Source organism: Lepisma saccharinum, chromosome 16 (genome assembly GCF_977018435.1).
Source record: "Lepisma saccharinum chromosome 16, izLepSacc3.1, whole genome shotgun sequence".
Classification (NCBI taxonomy): domain Eukaryota; kingdom Metazoa; phylum Arthropoda; class Insecta; order Zygentoma; family Lepismatidae; genus Lepisma; species Lepisma saccharinum.
The window spans coordinates 2,149,241-2,174,087 of NC_139244.1; the positions used below are offsets into that span (position 1 = coordinate 2,149,241).

General features: G+C 41.6%; 1 protein-coding gene across 15 annotated transcripts in view; it reads left to right on the forward strand.

Annotated features, from left to right (window-relative positions):
- Positions 1-24,847, forward strand: part of Msp300 (Muscle-specific protein 300 kDa) — a 609,326-nt gene that overhangs the window by 498,662 nt on the left and 85,817 nt on the right. For all 15 annotated transcript variants that reach the window (XM_083137559.1, XM_083137560.1, XM_083137558.1 and 12 more), the window contains 5 exons: positions 2,442-9,038; positions 9,931-10,236; positions 11,069-11,395; positions 13,388-13,681; positions 15,110-15,442. In XM_083137559.1, coding sequence (XP_082993685.1) covers positions 2,442-9,038; positions 9,931-10,236; positions 11,069-11,395; positions 13,388-13,681; positions 15,110-15,442 — 7,857 coding nt within the window. The remainder of the gene's footprint in view (positions 1-2,441; positions 9,039-9,930; positions 10,237-11,068; positions 11,396-13,387; positions 13,682-15,109; positions 15,443-24,847) is intronic.

The following is a 24,847-nucleotide window of genomic DNA, read 5'->3' on the forward strand; positions in this document are numbered from 1 at the left end:
CACCAAACACCAATCTTTTCGTCATGCAATGGCTGCTCGTGGATTACGTGTGGATTCTGTGACGACCAATAGCGATTGTTTTGGGAATTTACGTATACCGACAGGTGAAACCACGCCTCGTCACTCATGATGAGCATCAATGGATCCAAAACACCACTGGCAACATTCGTCAATAGCCATGAACAAAAATCCACCCTCTTCCCCGGGTCAAGCTCCCTCAGTTTTTGCACTACACTTATCCGGTAAGGTTTTAACTTCAGCGCCCTTAACACACGTCTACAACTTCGCTCACTAGCTGGAACCTGTTGACTTAATTTCCTCGTTGATTTACGAGGACTTCTCGCCATTATGTTCTGCACCTGCCTCCGTAATTCAGGTGTGCAGACAGATGGTCGTCTGTTCCTGGGAGCATTTGCAACAGATCCTGTACGCCTCCGTTTCCCAATCAAATCCTGTATTGTGCATTTTGCTGGGACAGGACGTCCTGGAAATTTCTCCTGAAACAACTTCCTTGTTTGCACAAAGGATCCGGTGCGCACAAAAGCTTCAACAATTGCAACACGCTCAGGAATCAAATACGGCATTATCACGGCTTCACCCAACAAGGCCTGATTCTCAACTGCTTTCACTCGACCACAGGTTCACAAGCCACCTGTTGGTGAGAAACAGAATTAGTAACTCATGCAATGCCATCTGTTGACATGTCCATTTAGATGTTTTACATGTTCATTAGCAAAGCAATTACATCGGGATTACAGCGGGCTGGTTTTACGTGCCGCACCCTGTATATAATGCTGGAAAGTGTAAAATCGATAAATTTTTTTTGACATTTTCCAACGTTGCGACCATGAAGATTGAATGTATAATGCAGGAAAATGGAAAATCCAGGAATTTAAAATCAGGTTTATTTTGTATAAGGTAAAGGTGAAGTACCCTCTGCACATTGCACCATACGGGAGGGAAGTGGAGGTAGGTCTCCACAATTTCTGTCATTTGGAGAGGTGATGCGATTAGCAACATGCTCCAGAACAGAGCTTGAAAATTCCCACCTGAAATCACCCATCCTGCTAATTGAATGTGTCCTGGACCACTGCACCTGTATTTTAAGAATATACAAATTAATTTTTCGTTTCTGGATTTTACATTTTCCTGCATTTTACATTCAATCTTGATGGTACCATTGAAAAATGTTAAAATTTTCCTAGATTTTACGTTTTCCAGCATTTTAAGTTTTTTCAGCTTAGTTCCCTGAGAAATGTAAAATCGAGGTTCCACTTTATATATAAAAACATTGTTGAATTTATATATTCTGTTCATACATTTAAATCTGTCCATTTTGCAATGGTATTCTGATATTTTGCATACAACACTAGCTATTTATCTTTTCAATGTCCAGTACCAGTTCAGACACAATATAAATGTATGTGAATTTTACAGGAAATTTCCTACTCACTGCTGTTCGTTTATAAATAATGTACAAGAAGAAGTGATGAATAAGAACATTTAAACAACAAAACAAAAAAAATAAACTTTTTGATCGTATTCAGTGCAAGTCTGCAAGATTGTGAAAAAACAAAATTCTGTTTTGCTGTTTTTATATATTTATATCATTTCAAGATAGCAGTTTTAGATTTCTTGCCATGTAAATAATGACACACTGTACTGTTGAAGTCTCATAGTATTGTTATTGTTATTTAGCAGTTAGCCAAATATGATAAAACATTAAAATACTGCCAAGGCAGAATTTATAGTAAAAAAAAGGTAAAGTGCTCCCCTGTGCTTAGCACCATGCCATGAAGGCATATAGGGGGTGTGGGGGTAACGCTCCACACTTTCTTGATCCGGTCGTGAGTAGGGGTGATGTGATCAGCATCATGCCCCTGACCGCCTTTACCCCCCAGGGTTTCCCCCAGGTATCCATGTTATTCGATGCTGGGTGGGTGCCGGGGCCGCTTCCAACGTTAGAAAAGTTCCCGGATTTGAACCGGCCGGGGATCGAACCTGGGACCTTGAGCATGGTAGTCAGACACGTTACCGACTGAGCCACCGCGGCCATAGTATAAAAATATATACACTGAAAAGGTAACGTTTCAACCCTCTTCTTCAGACAAATATTCACAATATCAATTTATATATTTTTTCTATGCATTTTTAGTGTATATATTTTTTATACTATAAATTCTGCCTTGGTCAGTATTTTAATGTTTTATTAACATGGAAGCAAGACTTAACAATGTTGTCATTAGCAGTATGGCTTAGACTGTCAATAGATCATTCATATTGTCTTTACGCCCACTGTTTCTGTATGGTCTCATCTTGAATCAGTATTTTTAAAGTTTGTAACTTTACCGGGACATGCATATGGCAATAAAACTATTAATGTTGAATTTACTCATGATGTATCGCACACTATATACATTATCACATGTGTACATTCGCAGGAATTGCTTGCGGTTGAAGAACAAAAAAAAGGGCCTCATTCACTGCCTCCAGAACCAGCAAGGTCACCTGATCTTGTTGATGATGACTTTGTTCTGGTCTCCACCCAACCAGGAAAGGCTGAAGAGTTCGTGACAATTGAGAAAGAAATTGTGGCTGAAATCACCGCAGATATTTCAGATCGTCCAGAGGAGGAAGACATCACATTACAAGTTGTTCCCATGTCACCGCCACAGCAGCAACGGGAGGATCTATCCACATCTGCTTCACCAATTGAGGAAATAGTAATCGACGAGATTAGGAAGGATCTGTCGAGAGACGACAGCTTTGAAAAGGTCGAAATTCCAGGGTCAGATGAAGAGAAAGTGGTCGTTACTGAAGTAAACCTGCATCAAAGTGAGGTGTTGTCACCAGCATCAGACGAGCAAAAGTTTTTCACGACGGAAGTTCATGTACAGCAGATACCTGAACAAAAGCCTGCTGGTACCGAGGTGAAGATTGAACAGAGTCACATCACGACACAGACAAGTGATGCAGAGAAGGAAAGCCCAACGGTTGAATCTACGGTTTACGTGACAACCCAAACTGCTCCTGTCCCCATTGGAGTAGAGACTGACATATCAGTTGATGTAACCATGCAGCCAGTATTTGTCACAGAAGAAACTTTGCAACAACCGACAGGGACACAGACAGACACATTTAAGCCAGCAGAGTATGCATCACAGACAACAGTCGAGGGTACTGAACAACTGTCGCACATAAGTACCCAAACAACAGAGCAGGAATCTGATACGGTTCGCATCATAACAAGTATGAGCACGCAAGACGTATCAATTGCTGACATCACCACGCAGACGTCTCCTGATTCTGGATTGAAACTCCTTGAAGTTGGTCACATTACAACTCAAACAAGTTTTGATGAGCCGGAAACATCTACACAGACGATTGGTGTGGATGCTAAGGAAGTTTCAATTGTGAACATCACCACACAAACATCGCCTGATTCTGGAATGAAACTTCTGCTTGAACCTGAGGTTGAGCATATAACAACTCAGACAAGTTTTGATGAGCCGGAATCGCTATTCTCTACAGAAATAAAACCTTCTGCATACGTTTCTCCTGAAGATGCCACAGTGGCTGCAAAGGAACCAGAAGTTCTGCTTAGAGAAGATGAGAGAAGTGAAGAAATGAAGATGACTCTTCCAGAAGCTGATGAAGGAACCCAGAAGCTTGAGGAGGAAAGTGTTCAGCTGGAGAAGCCAGAAATTGTGGAGTTGGTGCAAGTGCCACAAGAAGAGGGTCTGACTGCAGTAGAACCATTCTCCGAGACAAGAGAAATGTCTACGGAATTCATTGTCGTGCCTTCAGATCCTCAGTCAATTCAAACAGTTGTTGTTGATCCTGAGGAAACAACAACGGAAGTAGTAACAGATCCAGATGGCACGCAGAGAATTGTTGTGCGCAAAGTACGTAAAACTGTGATATCTCGACAGCAGCAACAGTTTTCTACAGTCGAAAGGTTCACAACGGTAGCCTCAACTGCTGAGGGCGACGAACCACAAACGTCAACAACAAAGTCGTTCTCCCAGATTAGCTTGCACGGGAAGCAGATGGTCAAATCTGTCACGAAGGATGGAGAGACTGCTACGGTCACCAAGCAGGCTTACGGAGGCAGGGTTATTGCAGGCATACCCGGAGATGTTAACATTCAAGAATTCTCTATGAGTCCTCAGGAGACTGTAACTTACCACTCAAGTGACGAACAGGCACCGCAGATTCTCCTGAGGGGCGAACAAGTCTCTAAAGAAAGTGCTGCAATGACAGTACCTCAAGTGCAGTTTCCACTGGCCAGACCTGACGTCACTGCTGGACCTGAACAAGTTGTCATCCATCAGACAGAAGATGGTGACTTTGTCACTACATCTACAGTTCGAGCAGTTGTGCAGCAGGTGTCTAGAAGAATTGTTCGAAAAACAAGAAGAATAATTAGGAAAGTTGTGATCATAAATGGCCAGGAACATGTAACGGAAGAAGTAGTTGAAGAACCAGATGAGGTTGAGATAACAGAAGCTGGTGTTCCAAAAATGAGTGTTGAGATAACTGAAGTTCAGGGTGCTCAGCCATCAGACTCTGAGGAAGCTTTCACCCTGTCCTCTTCGTCAGATGGAGTTTCAACCAAACATCAGAAGCGAAGCAAAGAGATGGCTAAATCTGGTGACGAACCAGAAACCGTGAAGGAGGAAGTTATCCATGAAGAATTGTTGGTTGGGACTGCGAAAGAAGAGGTGCCAACAGAAGAGACTAGGAAAGACAGTTTTGATAGAAAACCTGTCACTGAAACACAACTGCCAACAGAGGAAGCAAAAGTAGAACATGAGGATGCAACATTAAAAACAAAATTCCCAGAAGAGGATACTGAAGATTTTGTGTCCAGCGTCCATGTGTCGCTGAGCTCTCAGAAGCATGTGATCGTTGCTGAGGTAGTACCTGGCATGGATGTCGACGAAGCAAGAGAAGTCACTGCCGAGGAAAAGGAAGCTGCCTCTCCTACATATATAGAGTCATTCGAACTGCAGGTCCAAGAGCAGGAAGGTACTGATAAAGTACCAACTCCTGCTGAAAGAAAGACATTTAGGACGGAAGTAGGAATTGCTGCAGTGGAACGCGAGCTTGAGAAGACCAGATCAGAGGATGGAAGCAGAGGAGGCAGAGAAGACTCTACGTCCGTAGAACCAGAGGAACTAAGTACCGAAATAGTTTCTCCAAAGGTCTCGGAGCTCTCTCTTGATACTTCCTTGTCCAAATCAACAGACCTTCCTGTTCTGAGTGTCGATACCCAGTCTCCTGAAACTCCCAAACCGACCGTGCAGGAAATAGTTCTTGATACTACCTCAGGAGATCAGGAGATACTCTCTCCTCGTGATGCTGAAAGTGACAGAACACACGATACAGGATATGATGCTGAGGACAAGACATTTGATGAGTCATCTCTAGCAGAAGATAAGAAGAAGAAAAAGAAGAGGAGAAAGAAGAAGAAACCTGCTTCGTCTGATACATCTGAATCGTTTGAATGGAAAATAAGGGAAGGAACGCCATCATCAGATTCACTGGGTCCCGATGTCCTTGATAGTGTCAGCAGTGGCACACAGAGAATTAGCATTTCTGCAGAAGAAGAGTCAACAATTGGGCAAGTCGAAGAAATTGCTGAGGCATTGTCTAGTTCAGATGTGGTAATGGAAGAAGGCCTTTCTGTTCCTCTTCAGAAAACTGTTCCGACCGTAGAGGTGGCTGAACAGCAAGAGCAAGTAACACTTGAGAGTTCTGGGGTGTCAGAACAGGACAGTCGTGACAAAGTGTGTCCAGCAGCAGCAGAGTTAGAGACGAGCCTTTCTGGAGCTTCTAAGGAAGAGTACATAGAGGCGGCACCTGTCACTACTGCAGAAGCGGACGCAATAGTTATTGAGGAATTGCCACCAAAGGATTTGAAAGCAGAGAAGACAAGTGTTGTAACATCAGAATCATCGGTTGAAGTACCGCCAGCAGTCAAGAGTAAGAAAAAGAAGCCTAAAGCAGAGAAGTTGTCCAAAAAGAAAAAATCTGCAAAGCAAGAGGTAGATGTTCCAGCAGCAACAGAAGAGTTAGTAGAGATACAACACAAGCCTGTGCCTTCAGCAACTACTCCTATGCAAAGGGACTCCGAAACAACTTTGCAGGAGGAGCCAATTGTGCAGTTAGAAATGCAGCAAACAGCGGAGCAAATAACTGTAGACGAACCTAAGAAAAGTCAGACAGCCGAAATGTCAATTCAGACTAAACCAGTCACTGTGCAAGAACTTGAAGACCCATTATCACGCACGTCATCAGGCGAACCGTGCGAAATCACTGTGGAGACGACAGTTTCGTTTGCTCCTTCTGCACCAGACCGTACAGCGGCAAATGTGGACCAGAAACACATTCCAATTGTTACCGATGAGGGAAAGGAAAGACTGGAGGATGGAGCCACTGTCAAACCTGAAGCTGTTGTGGATGTGATTGTAGGCGGAAAGGCAAGCAAGCATGTTGAAGATGCAAGCAAAGAAGTATCAGAGGAAAGCCCTTCAGAAGTAGACAAGAAAGTAGAGTGTGACGAGCCGGAAACTGAAATCTCAGACGATGTCCAAGTACACGTTCACTTAGAAACCAGCAAGCTTCCTTCTGGTAAGAAGCAGTCTGGCGACAAGAAGTCAAAGGTGGTAACAGTCGAGATAGAAGCCAAGCGGCTACCTAAGAAGAAGAGAAAGAAAGGAAGAAAGAAGACCCCGGATCGTGATTTTCAGGACGAGAAGGCTTTGGGTGAAGAAGAACAGAAACCAGAAGAAGCTATGGACGAAAGTCCCGAAGCATTGGCTGCCAGTGAATGGGAAGTTCAACAACAACCAGCAATGCAAAAGCATGTAAAAGCTGAAGAAGAAAAGACTGAAATATCTGAAACTGATATTCAAAAGGAAGTAATAAGTGAACAACACATTCCAACAGAAATGCAATCTAGTGTAGAGGTAGAGGAACCGTCTGCAAACTTAGGAGCTGAGGTTCTAGAGCAGTTACAATCAGAAAGTCACATTCCAATCAAAGCGGAGGTTAAGACAGAAGCTCATACAGCAGGTGATAAGTCGAAACCATCAGAGAGTCACATTCCAACAGAAAGTGCCGTTCCAGAAGTTTGTGCAGAAGACGAGTGGTTCGAACCACCTGAAGACCACATTCCACAAGAAGAGCCAGTTGGCACCACTGAGATAGTGGCAGTTGGCACCACTGAGATAATGCAACCAACGGTGGAGCTGTCAGCTTCGGCTATGGAAGCAGTACCAGATGAATACCAACAGAGTCTGTTGGTGCTGGAGCGTGGACAGTACCAAGTGAATGTAGCACCTGAACTCGTCAGGTCTGGAAGTGTGAGCAAGGATGTGAAGATGTCTGAAGAACCTCAGCTGAAGCAAGAGCCAGCTGAAACCATCGTTGCCGCTTCTCCAATTGAAGAACAGGTCCCAGGACCGCCGGTCAGAGGGGAGCAAGCGCCAGGGCCCCCTGTTGCGGGGGGCGATACTCTTTTTGTTGAAACTGAACCTGATGATGACCTTGCAAAAGATAAAGTAGAAATCACAGAAGTGGAGGAAAGTAAACAAATTGTTGAAGATGTGCCTTTCGGTGATGTCTTAGTGAAGAGTGCTATCGTTTCCGGAGCTCCGACTACTTTGGAACACATTCAATCAACAGTGCCTTCTATGGATGCTCCAGTGAAGCAAGCTGAGATGGAAATAAGAGAACTAGAGCCTCAGGAAGCAGCACTCGTTCCACTTGAGTGCGAGTGGCAACAAGCTGGAAGCATCGTAACTGAGAGACTTAGAAAACTCCAAAATGCACAGAAGACAACTCATATGTCGCAGGTGATATACTTGACAACCCTTTACGAGGTTATCACGGAGGAAGATGTTGAAGAGAAGACTCTGTGCTTGGAGGAAAATATATCGGCAATATTAGCTGGGGTGGAGAGGAAAGACGTAATTGTCGTTCAGAAAACAATCATCACAACTGTGGAGACAATATCTACCTGGATTGAAACAATTGAGTACCGAGTTTACAAGATTAAACAAATGACGAACATCAATGAACAAGTGAAGGAGTTCCATAAGCTGAAGAATGAGATTGAAGTTATCGAAAGGAATGTCGGTGCTTTGCAAGATGCAGTACGAGCTGCAGGAGACTTGTGTGGTGAGGATGTGAAGTCCCTCATGGATACTTGTATCGTGTCGCTTCAAGAGCAGCTGAGTTCTGTCGAGAACTTTGCGCAAGAAAACGAATGTGACGTAGCAAAGAGTCTGGACAGGTGGGAGGAATTCCTGAACGGCGTGAATACCGTGAGCATGCTGGTGCAAGACGTCAAGGAGCAAGCGGAAGACGTGGAAGGTTCAGAGAAGTCTGCGCAGGCCAAACTTCAGCACTTGGAAGAGATCGAGATGTCCAACCAATGCCACATGGCAAAGATCATACATCTCCTGGCCAGAGGGAAGAAGCTGGTGCGGCAACAGCCAGATCGCGAGGTGCCGCTGGAAGCATACGTGATGTACGACACGTCGAGACAAGTTGAACAGATCATCAACATGGAACGTGAAAAACTTCTTCAGCAGCTATCGCTGGCGGACGAGTACAAACAGACCCTGGAAGAATTCTCGCAGATCATCGAAGTTGCGAACGATCTCGTGGAAGGCAAGATCACCGTGACGAACCTGCAGCATCTCCAAGAGGAGATGCAGAAGCACAGGAAGTTCTTCGTTAACTTACACCACTGTCAGCAGATTCTGGAATCTCTGGAGGGTAACTTGGACCCCGAAACACGAGCAGCACATACTGACCTCCACAAGAAACTCCATCTCCAAGCGTCAGAAATTCTTGAAAAGGCTTCTCAGCGAGCTCAACAGATGGCGTTGGCAGCATCGCGATGGACCGTCCTGGAGCAGGGTATGAAGGAGGAGAGCGAGTGGCTTCGAGTGGTACATCAGAGAGTGCCAGATCTTCAGAGTGTAACCACTACAAACTACGACCAGTACATATCTCTGCATCAGGTGAGATTCTTTCATTTCCTTTCTTCTTTTGCTTTTCTTGCTATAAATTTTTAATAACATTATTCCTAAATGGATTATTATTAGCTTACTGGTCAGTGCTAGAGATCCAGTTTTGATTTTCAGTAAGTGTTCAACAACAAATTAACCCTAACTTACCCAAGAAGGGGGGGGGGGGGCAGCAGGCCACCACCCCTGTTTTTTTATTTTTTGTGAATATTTTTTTTTAACAAATTAAAAATGAATTACATTGTTGCCTAGAGTGTTCCCAATATTTCTGTATTACTTTTGTTCATAAATGCATATAGGTAACGTACACAGGATGCAAAATTCACATGGTGGGCCTATCAACCCCCCTTCTTTTCTCTCCCCCTGTTGGAATGTGTGTTCCAATATGACACTCATACCAGTAACAGTGTACAATTAGTTGATAATGATGATAATTTTTGTAATTATTATAATTGCTATAAAATTGTGCCCACATAAACACAGAAAAAGCATTGATGCAACATTTAATGTTCTTTTTAGGTTTAGTGAATCATAAGATTTGTGTATATGCAATAATTGGTTCTTATTTTATTTAAAAACAATAGTAATATTTGTATTTATTATAATTATTATATAACTGCACCTATATAAGCAACAAAGAAGAACAGTGGTTAAATAACAAAATGCTTTCTTGAATTTTAGTGATAAAAAAAATCTGTGGGTCTCGGAGGATGTTAGTTATTCGCACGGTATGGGTAAGCCAGTGCTAATACTTTATTCTTGGTTAATTCATGTGTCCTTCCATTTTATTTTTTACCAATTTGAGCTTGTAAAAATGTTTAATATATTAAGAAAGTTCTTATTTTGAATGTCTTTGAAACTACATTCTCTTAATGTGTATTTTCAGTCATTGTCTGGTGATGCCGCAGTACACAGTGCTCGCATAGCCCAGCTGCTGGCCATTGCTCACAGGCTGCAAGAAATCGTCGATTCTCAAGGCCTGAAGGATCAGTACGACGAGTACGAGGAGGTGATCGTTAAGCTCCAGGATAACGTCAATTCCAATCTCTTCAAGCTTCTGTCCTTCAAGGAGACGTGGTGCCAGTACGACTTCATGACGGACAAACTGGAATGCTGGATCAGGAATGCTGAGAAGCAGTTGCAGAACATCAGGGGGCAGAAGTTTTGCGGAGAGAATCTCAGGCACTTTTGGGTAAGTGGAGGATGTGCCTTTGAATAAATTATATTGATTATATAGTCACATTATATAAGTAGTCACTCATCTCCCAATTTTGACTTAAAAACGAAACTCCATGATATAACAGTTGCTTTGCATTGGGTGGTTTGTGGCCAGTTCTATATTGAACCCAACACTTGTGTTTTTATGGCTTTCAAGTAACTCCCTAATAATGCTGTATTGTTGGAGCTCGAACAGGGACGACACCAAAGCAAGAACACTAATCATTTGGCTAAGCAGAAGCTCTGTGCATAGTTCTTTATTAATAATATTTGCAACACATGTTTCAATTATGTACATATTCATATATGTTGTACCCATCTAGCTACATGGAGGCAGGGGGTACTTTTAAATTTTAAAGAGTGAAAAGTTTGGTATGGAACCTCAATGAAGGGTTTCCCCACATAGCGAAGGCTGAAAATAGCCCTAAGTGTTATGCACCCAGCAGCTGGGTGACAACAAATATGCATGCAGAAAGAAATGTTTTAATTTTTACTATTATATATGTTGCATATCGTTCATGTTTCAACAGTGATCTAGAGGATGCTGTTAGTAAAAATCTAATATTTACTCTTTTTTGCATTCTCTATCATGTAAATATCTAAATCTGGAAATTGATGATCATATAGTAGTGAAAACAACATAGGTCTCAAAAAGGGAAAATTCAACCCAAGAAATGTTTTAAACCTTTCACTGTCACTTGGAGATTTTTTTTGTTAAAAAATATTTGACCAATTTTTAATTGTTGCGAACATAATTGGAAACTTTCAATTGTATACATTGTTGATGTTGACTTTGTGTATTACAGGATCTGAAGGCTCAGTTTGAGGTGAACCACAACATACGAAACATAGCAGCGTCTCACTTTGAGCAAGCCATGCGCATCATTCCAGTGTCAGACGAAATGCTTCAGAGGCAATTCTATGCTCAGTTCGAGGACAAGTGGAAGCATGTGGCTGCCCAGATGAAGGACATCCAAGTGTCCCTGCAGGAGACCATCACGCAGGATGTTCCCCTCAATGAGAAGCTCCAGATCTTGGAGCAGGAGCTGATCGAGTTGAGGAACGCTCTGGAGGGCATGCACGGTGTCATCCGAACAGAGGAGGATCTTAATCTATATATTGAAAGGCTACAGGTAATTCATTCATTTAGTGTATTGAGTGCTCACACCTTGATAAGTTTTTTAGAAGTGGCAGTGAATTAATATCAGGGGGCAGGGTCTATATGTTTCAAGGATATTATCCATGTTATCAGGATAAAAAAGGAAGTATACAGTAATATAGCAGCTTTTTCGCCATCTGAGAGATAAATAAGTTCAATTCCTGCCAAGTTTTAGTGAGTTTTCACCTATTGCTGAAGTGTTTGTAATCTTTTGTGGCCTTTTATTTTGTTCCTGTCCTAATTTTAACATAGGTAAGACAACTTTTCTGTACAAGATACCACATCGCTGTTTTGTCACTTCTTGGCTAATCTTGACAATGAAGATGAATATATGATCAGATGAAATAAAAAGAAGGGGACACTCACAGACACCCATTAAAATAGCTTCGCGGAAAACGTGAGTACCTGAAAGAATTTATATTAAATATTTGTGCATCTTCTATGATATTTCTGCAGTGCAGTCTCTTGAAATCAAAATGTCATCACATCATAATGTTTAAAATTCTGAATATACACAGATTCTGTGCATGGATACTTTCGAACCAGTATGATCCTTCAAAAGTTTGAATTTGTCCACTTGCATTAGAGGGTTGAACAGTAATTTTGCCTTCTTGTATATTCATTTGTTTGTACTTTAATTTATACGTGGGTTTCATGTGACGTCAGGATTTGAACCTCCGCCATGTTTGCGGCAAAGCTGTTTATCGTGATAACACCACGCAGTGTTCGTTACACCTGCTCCAAGTGCCCGTTTCTTGTTAGTACTGTGTAAAATGTCGGTAACATTGCATAAAAATACAACGAAAAGGCCAACTGTAGTTCACCTGTGTTTATTTACTTGAACCAGCTACATGGGATTAGTTTGTTTTCTTATTTATTAGTGGTTCGGATTCTGCTTGAAATATTTACATCCAGTAAGTAACCTGTGTTTCCCACTCGGGGTGGGAGAAAGTGGTCATCAATGACCTTGAGTACAGATTAACTAAAAATTCCAAGAGACGGCCATTATCTTCTATGTTTCCTTTTAACGTTTGTTCAAGTGCAGTAATTTGAAATGTTGAGTTGTTCAAAAACAGTAATTTCACTCCTTGCTTTAACAATTTGGGATATGCAGGCCTCAGTGACACGTGGTTAAAACAATGCACTACGATGCTAGGGCTCCCGGATTTGAATCTCAGCCTGGGCATGACTGATCTTAACGACTAGCCAAACATAGCAGAAAAACGAAGTAAAATAAATCAATCAATTTGAGATACTTTGATATATTGTTAACATGTTTTAACCAAGCAGTGCTTTTTTCTGACAGTATGCAAAACCTACTACTACCGGCACCTTTTCTCATGAATAGGATAACAATTAATAACAGTTTGTGTTCACGAATGAAATATAAATAATCAAGTACAAGCGTGCAATTATTAAGATGAATTTAACTTTGAATGTTATCATTTTTATCGTCAAACTTAACACCTTTCTACCATATAAAACAATAACAAGGAAACGCTACTTGCAAGTATGATAAAAAACACCAGTTCGATCCATTTGTACTAAAAACCACAGAGAAATGCGATATAGGAACTTACCTGAAAAGAAATATTCACCCCACCTCTCTGTACTGTTTGGTTCATTAATGTCGGCACAATTTATTCTTGCCATGACGCCATATTCTAATCGACAATCGGGAAAATTCTGTGCCGTGAATTGCACCTTCTGTTCTTTCTCGTAAAATTCTAGGATAAACTTGAGTGCCTGTTAGACATAAACAACCTAATATTGTACAAAGTATACCATCGTAAACAAGGTTCAAATCTTCCCCCGCCCGCTTGAATTCCGAATGTTTACAAGAACCCCGCCACAATCATGGCTGCTCGATCCCACAATGCAACAGTTTGTGACGTAGGTGAAACACACCTATATACTGTACTTGATTTTACAGCTGTCCTTTCAATATTTTCTCTTCAATTCCCAGATCCTGTGTCAGCGTGTCGAAGGAGCACAGGATGAGCTGGGCAAGCTGGGAATCCTTTCCGTGACTGAGTCGGAGAAGGTCGGAGTCTTGCTGTCTTCAGCTCGCCGACTGGACCTCACGCTCAGTGAAGAGCTGGAAGCATCCATGGTGCTTAGAGATAAGTTCCAGGCACTACAAAAGGGACTGTCTCGAGTCAGACGCAACCACCAAAAGGCCATTTCTGTCCTGGATCAAGCCAGTGCTTGTGAAAATATGGAGAGAGAGGTCGTTGAGCAAGCCGTCAATAATTGTCAGGTAATTGTTTTTAAACTTGAGTTACATGGTATTGGTGTCAAGGTGTCCTGTTAACTGAAATTCATATGGATGAAGTTTCTTGGAGGTTTCAAGTCATTTAATCTTTAACTGTTATTGTAACTTTTCTACTATTCTGACAGTTTCTAAACCATGTTTTTTTTATTGTAAATTAAAAAATCCTGTTTCTTGACATAAATTTTTAAAACAAAGAACACATGTTAATACCTGTATTCACATCTTAACATAAACTTTATTTTCTGTTTTAATTATACCTAAAACAATGTTTAGGAGATTGTATTGTTGCTATATAAGTGGAGAGAGTTTCATAATGTTCTTCATGGTTTAGAAGATGTATGTATGTAGGCTAGTGGACTCAACATGAAACAAAAACTAACATCTGACTGCCATGCAGGAGACCTAGGTTCAATTCCTAGAATTGGTCATCCAAGGTGGGAATTTTTTGGACCTTGCCCTTGCATAAAACCAGCCCTCAGCAGCCAACCTATAATAAATGGGTATCGAGGATGGGGGAAGATGGCTAGAGTATAGTGCTGATCACACCACCTTAAAAAAAATGCCATCCACATCTTCCTGTGTGTCTTTCATGACATGGTGTATAATGAGCACGAGGAACTGCCCCTTTAGCACCATTACATAAATCTAAACTTTTTCATATTGTACATACAGTCACAATCATTGTAATAATAACAATAACAATTATACTAAGTATGAACGTTTATTTCATGCCAAATGTATCGAAAGATAGAGAAAATAATTTCTGGTCAGCATAAGCAACATTACTGCTCTTTTTGCACGTACATTACAAGGTATGGTTAAACCTGGATTTTTTTACTATCCAGAATGCAGAGAGTAAAACCAGAGAGTCTGGATCTTGGAGCCAACCTGTATTCCTGATTTCCTATGAAATCTGGATTCCCCCCCAAATCCAGATCACTCAAATATCCAGATTGCCTCTGAAATGCAGATTCCTTCAAACTCCAGATTTCTTCCAAAAATCTGTATTGCTTCTGAAATCCAGATTGCCTCTATATCGGCATTTAAAATATTCAAGATTCTGGATTCTAGATTGTTCGGTACAGATAATGTTTGAATTGTGTTGTCCATATTTGAATATCAGCATTCAGTTGTTTATAAAGTTGTTTGTGGGTAAAAAAGTAAATTCATACATCTTGGAAATTGATCTATAAGTTGGGTATTAAATCGATGATATTATGAATCATTATGATGATATTTATTCTACGATGAACGCGAGTGTGTGCATAAATTTACCACTGCGTATGATACGGTTATACTTTCAGTCATAGCTAGTACAATCCTCTTCAAATTATGTGAATGTAGTGAACATCTGTAATTACTTGCTGAAAATCTTCTTAGTTTATTAATGATATTCTTTTGTGTCGGTTGCAGGATTTGCAGAACGAGCTTCGAATTCAGCACCAGGACATCCTGTACCTCCGTTCGCTCCTCCACAGCCTTCCCGTGAGCCTGAGGCTCTCGGTGAGTCCCATCCAGTTGGAGAAGGAGATCTCGCAGCTGCAAGAGGAGCACCAATCCCTGGAGAATCGCTGTGCTCAGCTGCTGCTCCTGCTTAGGAACAGGCTGGCGCTGTGGCAGAGGTTCGAGCAACAGCTGGAGATGGTGCAGCAGTGCGTGCAAGAGGCAGACTACATGATGGAGCTGCTCACGGTACAAGGCGCTTTGGACTACGAGCGACTGTGCAAGGCAACCGAGCGACTGGAGGTGAGTACCCTTCTAGATTGGTTCATTTGTAGCAATGTTGTGTATGTGTTGCAATCCAGGGTATAACCTTCTGTCAAGGGCAGCTGCAGGGTAGGAACATCTAGCAGAAATTTTTATTGCAAGGCTACAAGTACAAGGGGGAGTTAAATGGAAACCTTAATTTGTTTTTGTTTGTTATCTAGCAGATTTCTATATGTAGGGTTGCACAAGTTTGATGCCATTTTGCACGGACCTATTGCTGATCTACGTATATTTTCAAGTTTGAGTTAGTGCCTGTATACTTTAAGAAGAACAAGTCTCTGGGGTCCATGTGCAGTCACTTACGAGCCACTGCGAAGGCCTTTCCACCCATCTGCCTGCGAATCGAGTCCATTGTCGAACTGTCTCATCGGTTTGTGAACTTGCTGGGGTGGTAAGCATCCACAGAGATATTGAATTTTCATTTGCCAAGAAATTTCTGTAAGTTTTAGGCTACAGAAGGCAAGAAACCACTCCTCTTCACTAGCGCAAGTGTATGTACGAGCCGCGTTTGAAGCTCACTTGATTAGTGTTGTAGCCATGAGGTCGTTTTGTAAATAACAGTTGATACCTCATGTACATTTGAGCTCTATACAGTTTTCCCTACAATTTTTATTCGACTTTAAGGTTTTTATTTGACTCTTGTAATATGTGGACAATTTCATGCAAGACCGTCATTTCTACTGAAAAGTCTATTTCTCTGTCATCCCGGTCTCATTATTTTATGCCACATTTCTACCTCTTGAGTTAATCTTTAGCCAACCACAGTCAATTGTCAGTGTTTTGCTTCCTTCCAGGTGATAACTTTTGGCGTCATGTCATTATAATGTCATCCTACGGCATTGAATCGCTATGATTTGAGTTTTAAGGCCAAAATAACTTAACACATTTAAGAGAAAGTCCGATCTTCTTAATAATACGTATTCTTAAATGATATTTAAAAATACTAAAACTTATTGTACTTACGATTGGTGAGTATATATTATTTCCGAACAACGTTTCGGGAAACCACTGTTCCCTTCATCAGGTTCTATTTTGACTATCGACTTGACGTGGCTATGTAGTGTTTTCGATAGTCAAAATAGAACCTGATGAAGGGAACGGTGGTTTCCCGAAACGTTGTTCGGAAATAATATATACTCACCAATACTCACCAATCGCAAGTACAATAAGTTTTTGTATTTTTAAATATCATTTAAGAATACATATTATTCTGTAATTGTGAGTTATTCGGACAACCATAAGTTACGAGTAGGGTCCTATAAAACTGTAAATTATGTAAATAATTATGTCATATAAATTGGAAAATATGTCATAAAAAATTACAAATATGTCAGGAAAACGCAGAAATATTCCCAGTAAAGCCAAAAATGTGCAGAACAGTACTCTTGAATTTCTCCCATACCCGATAGAGTAGAGTAGGGGCTGTAATGTACCTAATATTATTTTTACTTTTGACTGATTTTTGTGAAAAGCGAAAAAGGCAAAGAAATGAGAATGAAACTTCTTTACTTCCCGTGCAACAATGAGAGAGAACATTTTTTCTCAATAATGTTTGCATGCCTATCAGTGGTTGGTGGGATAAAAAAGTGGGGTATTATATTGAAAAGTCTGCACCTTTCTTCCTCCGTAATTTCCATATCTTGCCATCGACAATATGAACTATACGTTGTGCTAAAGCTACGAAGAAAAAAATATGAAATAACCGATTATGTGCGAGAGAATTACGAAATTATACAGAAATATGTCTTATTACAACAAAATTGAAGAAATATGTTATAAAAATGCGAAATTGGTGAAATATGTCAAAATATGCTCTGTCAAGTTTGTCTATTTCGGCTGATTTTCATCAGATATGTAAAGATCTCACCCCAATAATAGATCCGAAGCCAATTGAAAAATATGTTATAACATGAAGTCCCGGGCCCTAGTTATGAGTTAATCTTCTTGCAATGTACTTCAGGTATGGATGATGTGGCATCATTTTTTGGTAGGAATTTTGTGCGAATTTAGTATAATTTCTGCAATTATTTTAAAATATTGATATTGCATTTACAAGTCCTTTTTAATTTTGCATTCATGGTCACACCCTTTAGAGAATACTTTTACTTGTGTATTTTCCAAATTATTCAAGTCCAGGGAGGAATAAATGAAACCGAAAAGAATAGATTTTTTATACAAAATCTCATATTTCCCCTTGAAAATGCCCCTACGTCGTGAATGAGGTCCCATTTCTCGGCCTCATTTTCGACATGAAATTAACATGGCAACCTCACCTTCACCAGTTAAAAGTTATCTTGTCTGAGGGTTCTCAACTTTCTATGCATTTTATCTCATACTTCTTGGGGTGCTGATAGGACAGTACTCGTACGCCTGTACCGTTCACTTATCAGGTCGAAGCTGGATTATGGATGTGTTGTGTATTTGTCTGCCTGCCCATCTAGGCTACGCATCCTAGACATCGTCCACCATGCTGGTATTCATGTGAGTTCTGGTGCTTTCCGTACCAGTCCAGTCACCAGTTTGTATGTGGAGGCATCTGAGCCATCGCTGTCTCTGTGAAGACAACAACTGGTAGTGAACTACTTCCTCCATCTTCGCTCGATGCCCTCACATCCTTCATATTACACCGTCTCAGACGATAGTAGGCTGACAAGGTACCGACTCCACCCTAGTGTCACTAGACCATTTGGTGTTCGTGCAGATGAGATCCTGTCAGCACTTGGTGTTGACAGTGATCTTCCTGGCATATCTCCACTCATTCTGCCTCTCCCGACCTGGGAGTTTCCTGCACCTTGTATCGACTATTCTCTGACTGTCCTTCCAAAGGCAGAAACACCAATGGCCATATACCAGCAGCGGTTTTTAGATCTTCACGCGAAGCACCCCAATTTTAATGTGTTGCATACGGATGGGTCCAAGACAGTCGAATCAGTCAGTTGCGCCTTCGTCCTAGACTTTGAAAGTTCCAGTTACTCTCCACATCCTGCCTGTTCCATCTATACGGCAGAGTTGTATACCATTCTAAAGGCACTGGACTTTGCAGATGTCCATGGTCTTAAGAAAGTCCTTGTTTGCAGTGATTTGACCAGCGTGTTGCAGACTCTGGTATTCCCAGCAGCCAGTAATGCAACGCATCTTTAGACGGCTTGTGTCTTGATCTGGCAGTGCTGATGTCTGCTTTTGTTGGGTCCCTAGCCACATGGGCATTCAGGGGAACGAAGCAGCTGATGCTGCCACCAAGTCTGCTGATGCAGATGGCGACGTTCTCGTCCACCTTTTGCCAGCTGGCGACCTGCAGAATGTGTCTCATTGTTCCGTTCTTGACAGTTGGCAGGCTGAGTGAGATGCGGAAACGGGAAACATGCTTCATTCTATCAAGCCCGCCATAGGTGCTTGGCATTCATCGTCCCTTCCCTTTTGCCGAGAAGAAGTTCTTCTAACCAGAATGTGTATTGGACCCATGGTTACTTGCTGCAAGGGCAGGACCCTCCGTTGTGTCGTGTTTGTAATGTTGTTTTAAGTATTCAGCATATTCTCGTTGAATGTGCTGATCTTGTTCCGGCAGTTTGTCGTCCCTGTTGGGTGATGACAACAGTATTTTATCAAATGTTTTTAGGTTTTTACGAATGGTCTCTTCCACCGTCTCTGAGGAAGCTTTTAGTTTTTTCTGACTTTTTAATGTGCTGTTTTCGTCTTGTGCAGGTCCTTTTACAACCTTGCACTTTTAATTTTTCCTAAGGGGCTTTTCACACCTCTTGTTTTAATCTCTTAAGTCAGAATTTTAGGTAAGGGGATATTTCCCCGAATATATTGAAGGGTGCAGAATGGCCTGAAGTGCCGATGCACCCAAAAATTTTAATTCATTCATTCATATTTCCCCTTCATTGTCTTGTAATACGTCAAACAATTATGAATAATTTTATGTTAGAGTAAAGCTCTGTTGCCTATCGAGCAAGAAAGGGTGCATTTTGTTTGGCTAATGTAATTACAATGCTGTCAGCACATATCTAAATGTAAGCATGCATTTCACACAAATCTGTGTAAAAAAAGCTTGCTGTAAGAAAGCTAAGTTCCAGCCTGGCATCTTTTGGCATCCTCAGTAAGCTAACGATATTCATGATGATGGGGAAGAATGATAAATTGATTTGGGGGAAGCCTACTGAAGAGCATTCAAAAGTTAAATGGACAGCCAGGTGTGAGAAATTTTTGTCTCCCATCTTATCAGACACACCTTTAACCCTCCTGTGTTATCACAGGAAGAAAAATATTTGAACAAGCCAGAAAGCTGGAACAAAACTAATTTACACAGTTCATTACCTCAGGTAAGGATTAGGCATGTGTGCCAACAGGGATTCACCAACGCTAAAGCTTATATTTAATTTCTCCATCGCTAACACTTACATATTTACTGATTATATTCTTGTTTGTTTGGTTATTATTCCCTACTTCTGTTACCCCTAAGAAGCCAATGTGCTACAGCTTGGTATCCAAGCATGTTAAGTGGTCGACTTTTGGTCTCACCCACATTGTTCCCAGGTTCGAGTCTTGGCCTGGACCTTTGTGATTGCCCCTCCATCAATTTCATCTTCTCGTTACTAATCTTCATCATCGCGATTATCCAAAAGTGGCAGAAAAGTGGTGCTAAATAACACCAGGGGTGCTGTATTTGAATCTAGAATAAGACATGGATATGTGAAAATTAAAGCGATTAAATTTACGGGGGATGAAAAAGAAGTACAAAAGATGAATTTTAAAATTTGCAATCTTCGCTCTGCCAGTTGCAGCATGGACCTATTTTTGTGGGTACAGGGGTCGTTCGGAAAATCCTACCCATTTGTTCACAGAGTGCGCACAAATCCACAACCTTCACTTCTCCTGGCATAGGCCACCTCAGTTGTGTTCCAGGCAAGTTCTGACTTGTTAACACTAGTTGAATGGTTGCTAGGCCCTTCGGAAAGGATTTGAAAAATGGAAGTTGCCGCTGAGTGTGAAGTGCGAGGTGATTTGATTTCCGAATGCCCAGAATGTTCGTCCCAGTGAGAGTAATAGTCAGATTGCAGCTGTGTATGATTAGGGAGGACATATTGGATGAATTGGGTGTTAGGCGTTAGTGCCGAATTCTCAACCAAGGAAGGACGTCTATCTGTCAGAGAACTTAGAGCAGAGATTTGATGAGTTCATAAGAAACGAGAGACGTTTCTCTTGAGGCTTCTTGCACACTCCTGTATGACTTTGTCACCAATCATCTCTGCTACAGGAAAACGGAGACATGGAAAAACCTTGCCATACGGTATGACAAATGCCTGAATCGTGGTGGTGAGTGACTATGTAGAAAAATGACCATATGTATTCTGTAACAGATTAGTAAAATAAAAACCAATTCTCTTCACAACACGAAGGGTAGGACTTTCCGAACGACCCTCACATATTTTCATGTAACCATCAGTCATCATCAGCAGCTATTGGGTTCACCCAGCCTTAAATACATGGATATCTGGGGTCGGCCCTGGTGGGCAAAGGCGACCAGAGCATGATGCTGATCACATCAGCTCCAAAAAATAGCCGAGATCGAGAATGTGTTGGTCCCTACCCCCATATTCGTGCATTCGTACATGGCGCACAGGAAACCTTACCATCAGTCATCATCATTGAACTTCTGAACTAGTTGGAAAACAACTGAATATAATTACACAAATGAAACAACCCTCGTACATAACAATTTCATTTTTTTACAAAAATTCCATCTCGAGTAAGGGCTAACATTAATAAGGTATAACAGGGTGGAGGGAGGAAATCGGAATAACAAACGAAGATCGCAATAATCATTCTTAGAAATGGAGTTTACCTCATTGTTATGAAAACTCAGATGAGTTATTTTTAGACATGGCCGCCCCAGTTTTTGCGCACTCAGTGCGTAAGAGTTGGTGGCCTGCCAGGTGGGATGTTCTCGAGGGGAATGTGAAAGAGATGTTCACAGTTGTTATGCTAAACTTAGCAGCTGTGCAGACGTGGTAGCTCCCATGTCATCGGAAGAGGTAAGCTCTACTTCTGTGATCTTGAACTTGGTGTTTGTTGTGTTTGGTGGCAAGTGCAGTTTTTCTTCCAGAGATAATATGTCCTTTTTACGTTATCAGTGACTGTTGATTCCTACTAAAACTATTGGACTTTTTTAATCACGCGTTCTGACGTTTGTCAGACTAATTTATCTAGGACGTTGGATATGCACAGAGGCGTCCCTAGGATTTTTGTATACTTTTTTTTAGTAGTCAGCCCTCATTTTGCCATATTTTCCTGCCTTTGATGTTCGTTTTTTAGGAGCTTTAGTTGTTGTTTGAGTCTACTTTATGGACAAATAGGCTAATCGGGACTGGATCTACAGTTTAAAGTGGAATCTGAACCACTGTACAATATGCCACTGGGTATCGGTGATCAAGCAGAAAAGTCTCTCCAAGGATATAATAATGATAGTAATAGTAAATTTGGAATAAAGTTGGCGAACCCGGAAACTCTTGATTACAAGGAGACGACGCCATCGGAAGGCAACCCCTTCCAACCCCTCCTTGTGCACACTACTGGATATGTATATCTACACAATCCATATCAGTGCTTGACGTTCGCATGGGGATGCACACCCTTCAATAAGTGTGGTATCTCAAAAATTAGTAAGGAGCCAAGATATTACAGTAACATCCCTTGAAACAGGGATTTATCCAGAATTTTTCATCTGGGGCATAAGGGTAAATTTAGAACTAAAATTACCTTAATTTTGGCTTTGTTAAAAATTTTACGGGTGTTGACGAAATTTGGGAGGGTGTTAGATGCTTGTTGAGGGTGTGTCGATATATCGTTGCCTTGAAGCATCAGGATATCATATAAATTGTAGATATAGTTGCCCCAAGTACACCAAAAATTAATGTGTGGAGTCCACATGGTGGGGAAGGGGGATTCCCACTCATCTCCCTTTCAAATACCACCCTTCCCTCACCTGTTCCCATCTCCATCTTGTTGAAACCTACAAGCATCCTCCCTTCAGCCATTCCCAAGGCTCGGACAAGCATCCGTCCAGCTTACAATGTCCACTTCAGTACCAATCTATACATTCCACATAACTCGCTTGTGTTAACTGTATAATATGGGAGTCGCCAGAATTTTTGATAGGTAAAGTCGGAGTAATTATAGGTATCAACTCGGGGGAAACTCTTCTAATTGATAAATAATAAACAACCCGTGACGTAACAGCCCGTGAGGGCCAGTGCCTACCTACCGACTAACGGCCTCTCTCCTACCAGACATGAGACGTTTGGTCAACACGATGAACCCCCAGTCGTTACCCAGACCGGAATGTTCTAATCCAGTGGTTCCCAAAGTGTGCGCCGTAGCGCCCCGCGAAATATTCCAATATTCATTTTTTTTATTGTTTTCTGCCCAGGGGCGATCTTTCCTTACAACCTCCATGCTGTTCGATCTTCAGCAGCGTTCAGCGTAGGACCCATTTATTTTGACGTCAATCATTTGGTATCTTCTTCTTCCACGGATTTTCTTTCCCTCGACCATCCCTTAGGATACAGTTTCTTCTCATCCAATGGCCAAAGCAATTTCCTTTTCTCATCATGATTATCCCCAATATTGATCTCTCTTCCCCCAACTATTTTTGTCTCATTTCTCACTTTTCTGTCCCATTTCACCCGTTCCATTCGTCTCCATAGCCACATTTCCAGAGCTTCCAGTCGCTTTTTCTCCCTTGTTCTCGGTGTTCGTGTTTCCGTACCTTATAGAGCTACACTCCATACAAAGCATTCCAATATTTTCACTGAAAAACAATCAATTTCATTGTTCCAAATATGTGCTTATTTAGTACTTTTTACATGTAAAATGTTTCTGAATTTGAAATATGTGCGAAACGAAAGAGTTTTGGGAACCCCTGTTCTAATCGACATCTCTCACAACTGTATAAACACAGAGATCCATACACTGGCGTACGCAAGGGTTAGCCGACGGGGCCACAGCCCCCCTCCCCCCCGCCTTTCCGAAATTTTGAGAAAAAGAAAATTAACCAACTTTTTTTTTACTCTCTCGGCACCCCCCTTTGTCTCAGCGGCCGGAGCGACCGTACCCCACCTTCCTACGCAACTTCAAAAGAGGTTTGTTGGCAGAAGTGGGGAGGTACTGTTGAGAGAGTTTCAAACGTTTGTCAGGGAAAAACTTCCTTACCATGTACAGTAAGAGAAGAGAAGATACACAGAGAAAACAAAAGTAGTTGTGAGAGGAATGTAGATATCGCTATTGCCCACGTATAGTTGGTCGTGGGCGGGAAGGTCGTCGTAGAAAACAAAACATCTGTATTCAGCGCACATTGTAAGATGTGAAGTTTGCCAAATGTTCCTGCGAGCGACTTCTCGTGTAAGCTGTTTCCGTGAGTGATGAAGGCCTGGCTGGTCACGTGTCTGCCACCGAGTTATCATAGAACTTCTGCCACGGTACAATTATAGACGTGATGTAGTGTCGTGCTCTCCGAATAGATATGCGTTAATTGAAAGCAAAGCATCAGCATCTAATGTAGACAGACTGCGCGATAGGCAGTGTTGCCAATTTGTTGTTGACAGAATAACTTTCGTCTTTCGCAATGTTGGTAGGACTATGCCTATACACAGACTTAGTTTATTATATATGGTGTTTCAAAGATAGACATTTTTCGTGGGGTCAACATTTGAAGTTTCATAACTGATGCCGTACTAATATGTGGTTTTCGACCAATAATGAGCATGTGGGACGCCTGGTGGGTTTGGCAGTAGCGGTTATAAGGGATGAGTGAACATTGCTGTTTTATTGGTGTTTCTTGGTTGGCGACACTAGCAGCCGAGAATTTTGTTAACAGACGCAGACAATGCCTAATTATTGGCTATACATTTACATGGAAAACCATAAATCTTTATTTTGTCCCGAAGCAGCGCAGGTTTTAAGGAGCGACATTATTGAAAGGCACATACCTGTCAAACAGTCTTCCACATAGTACACCCACCCCCGATGGCGCAGTGGTAGCGTCGTCGCCTTGTAATCAAGGGGTCCCGGGTTCGATACCCAGTAGAGGCACATGGTGGTTCAGATCCCACTTTAAACTGTGGGCCCAGCTCCGATTAGTTTTACTGTACATAAAGTGGACTTAAAACAACGTACACCCTGAACTGTATTTTGCACACTAACGAGGCTCTGGCGACTGAACTCCCAGTCAGGATAATCGTCTGCGGAGGTGTGTTGTTTCGTCCACACCTGTTTGTGAGTGTTCATTCATCAATCCCACCATATCAGCATTCTCCCCCTTTGTCGCGGTTAACCAAAACTGGCAGAAAAACCACCTACATTCCCGAACTCTGTGTGATAAATTTA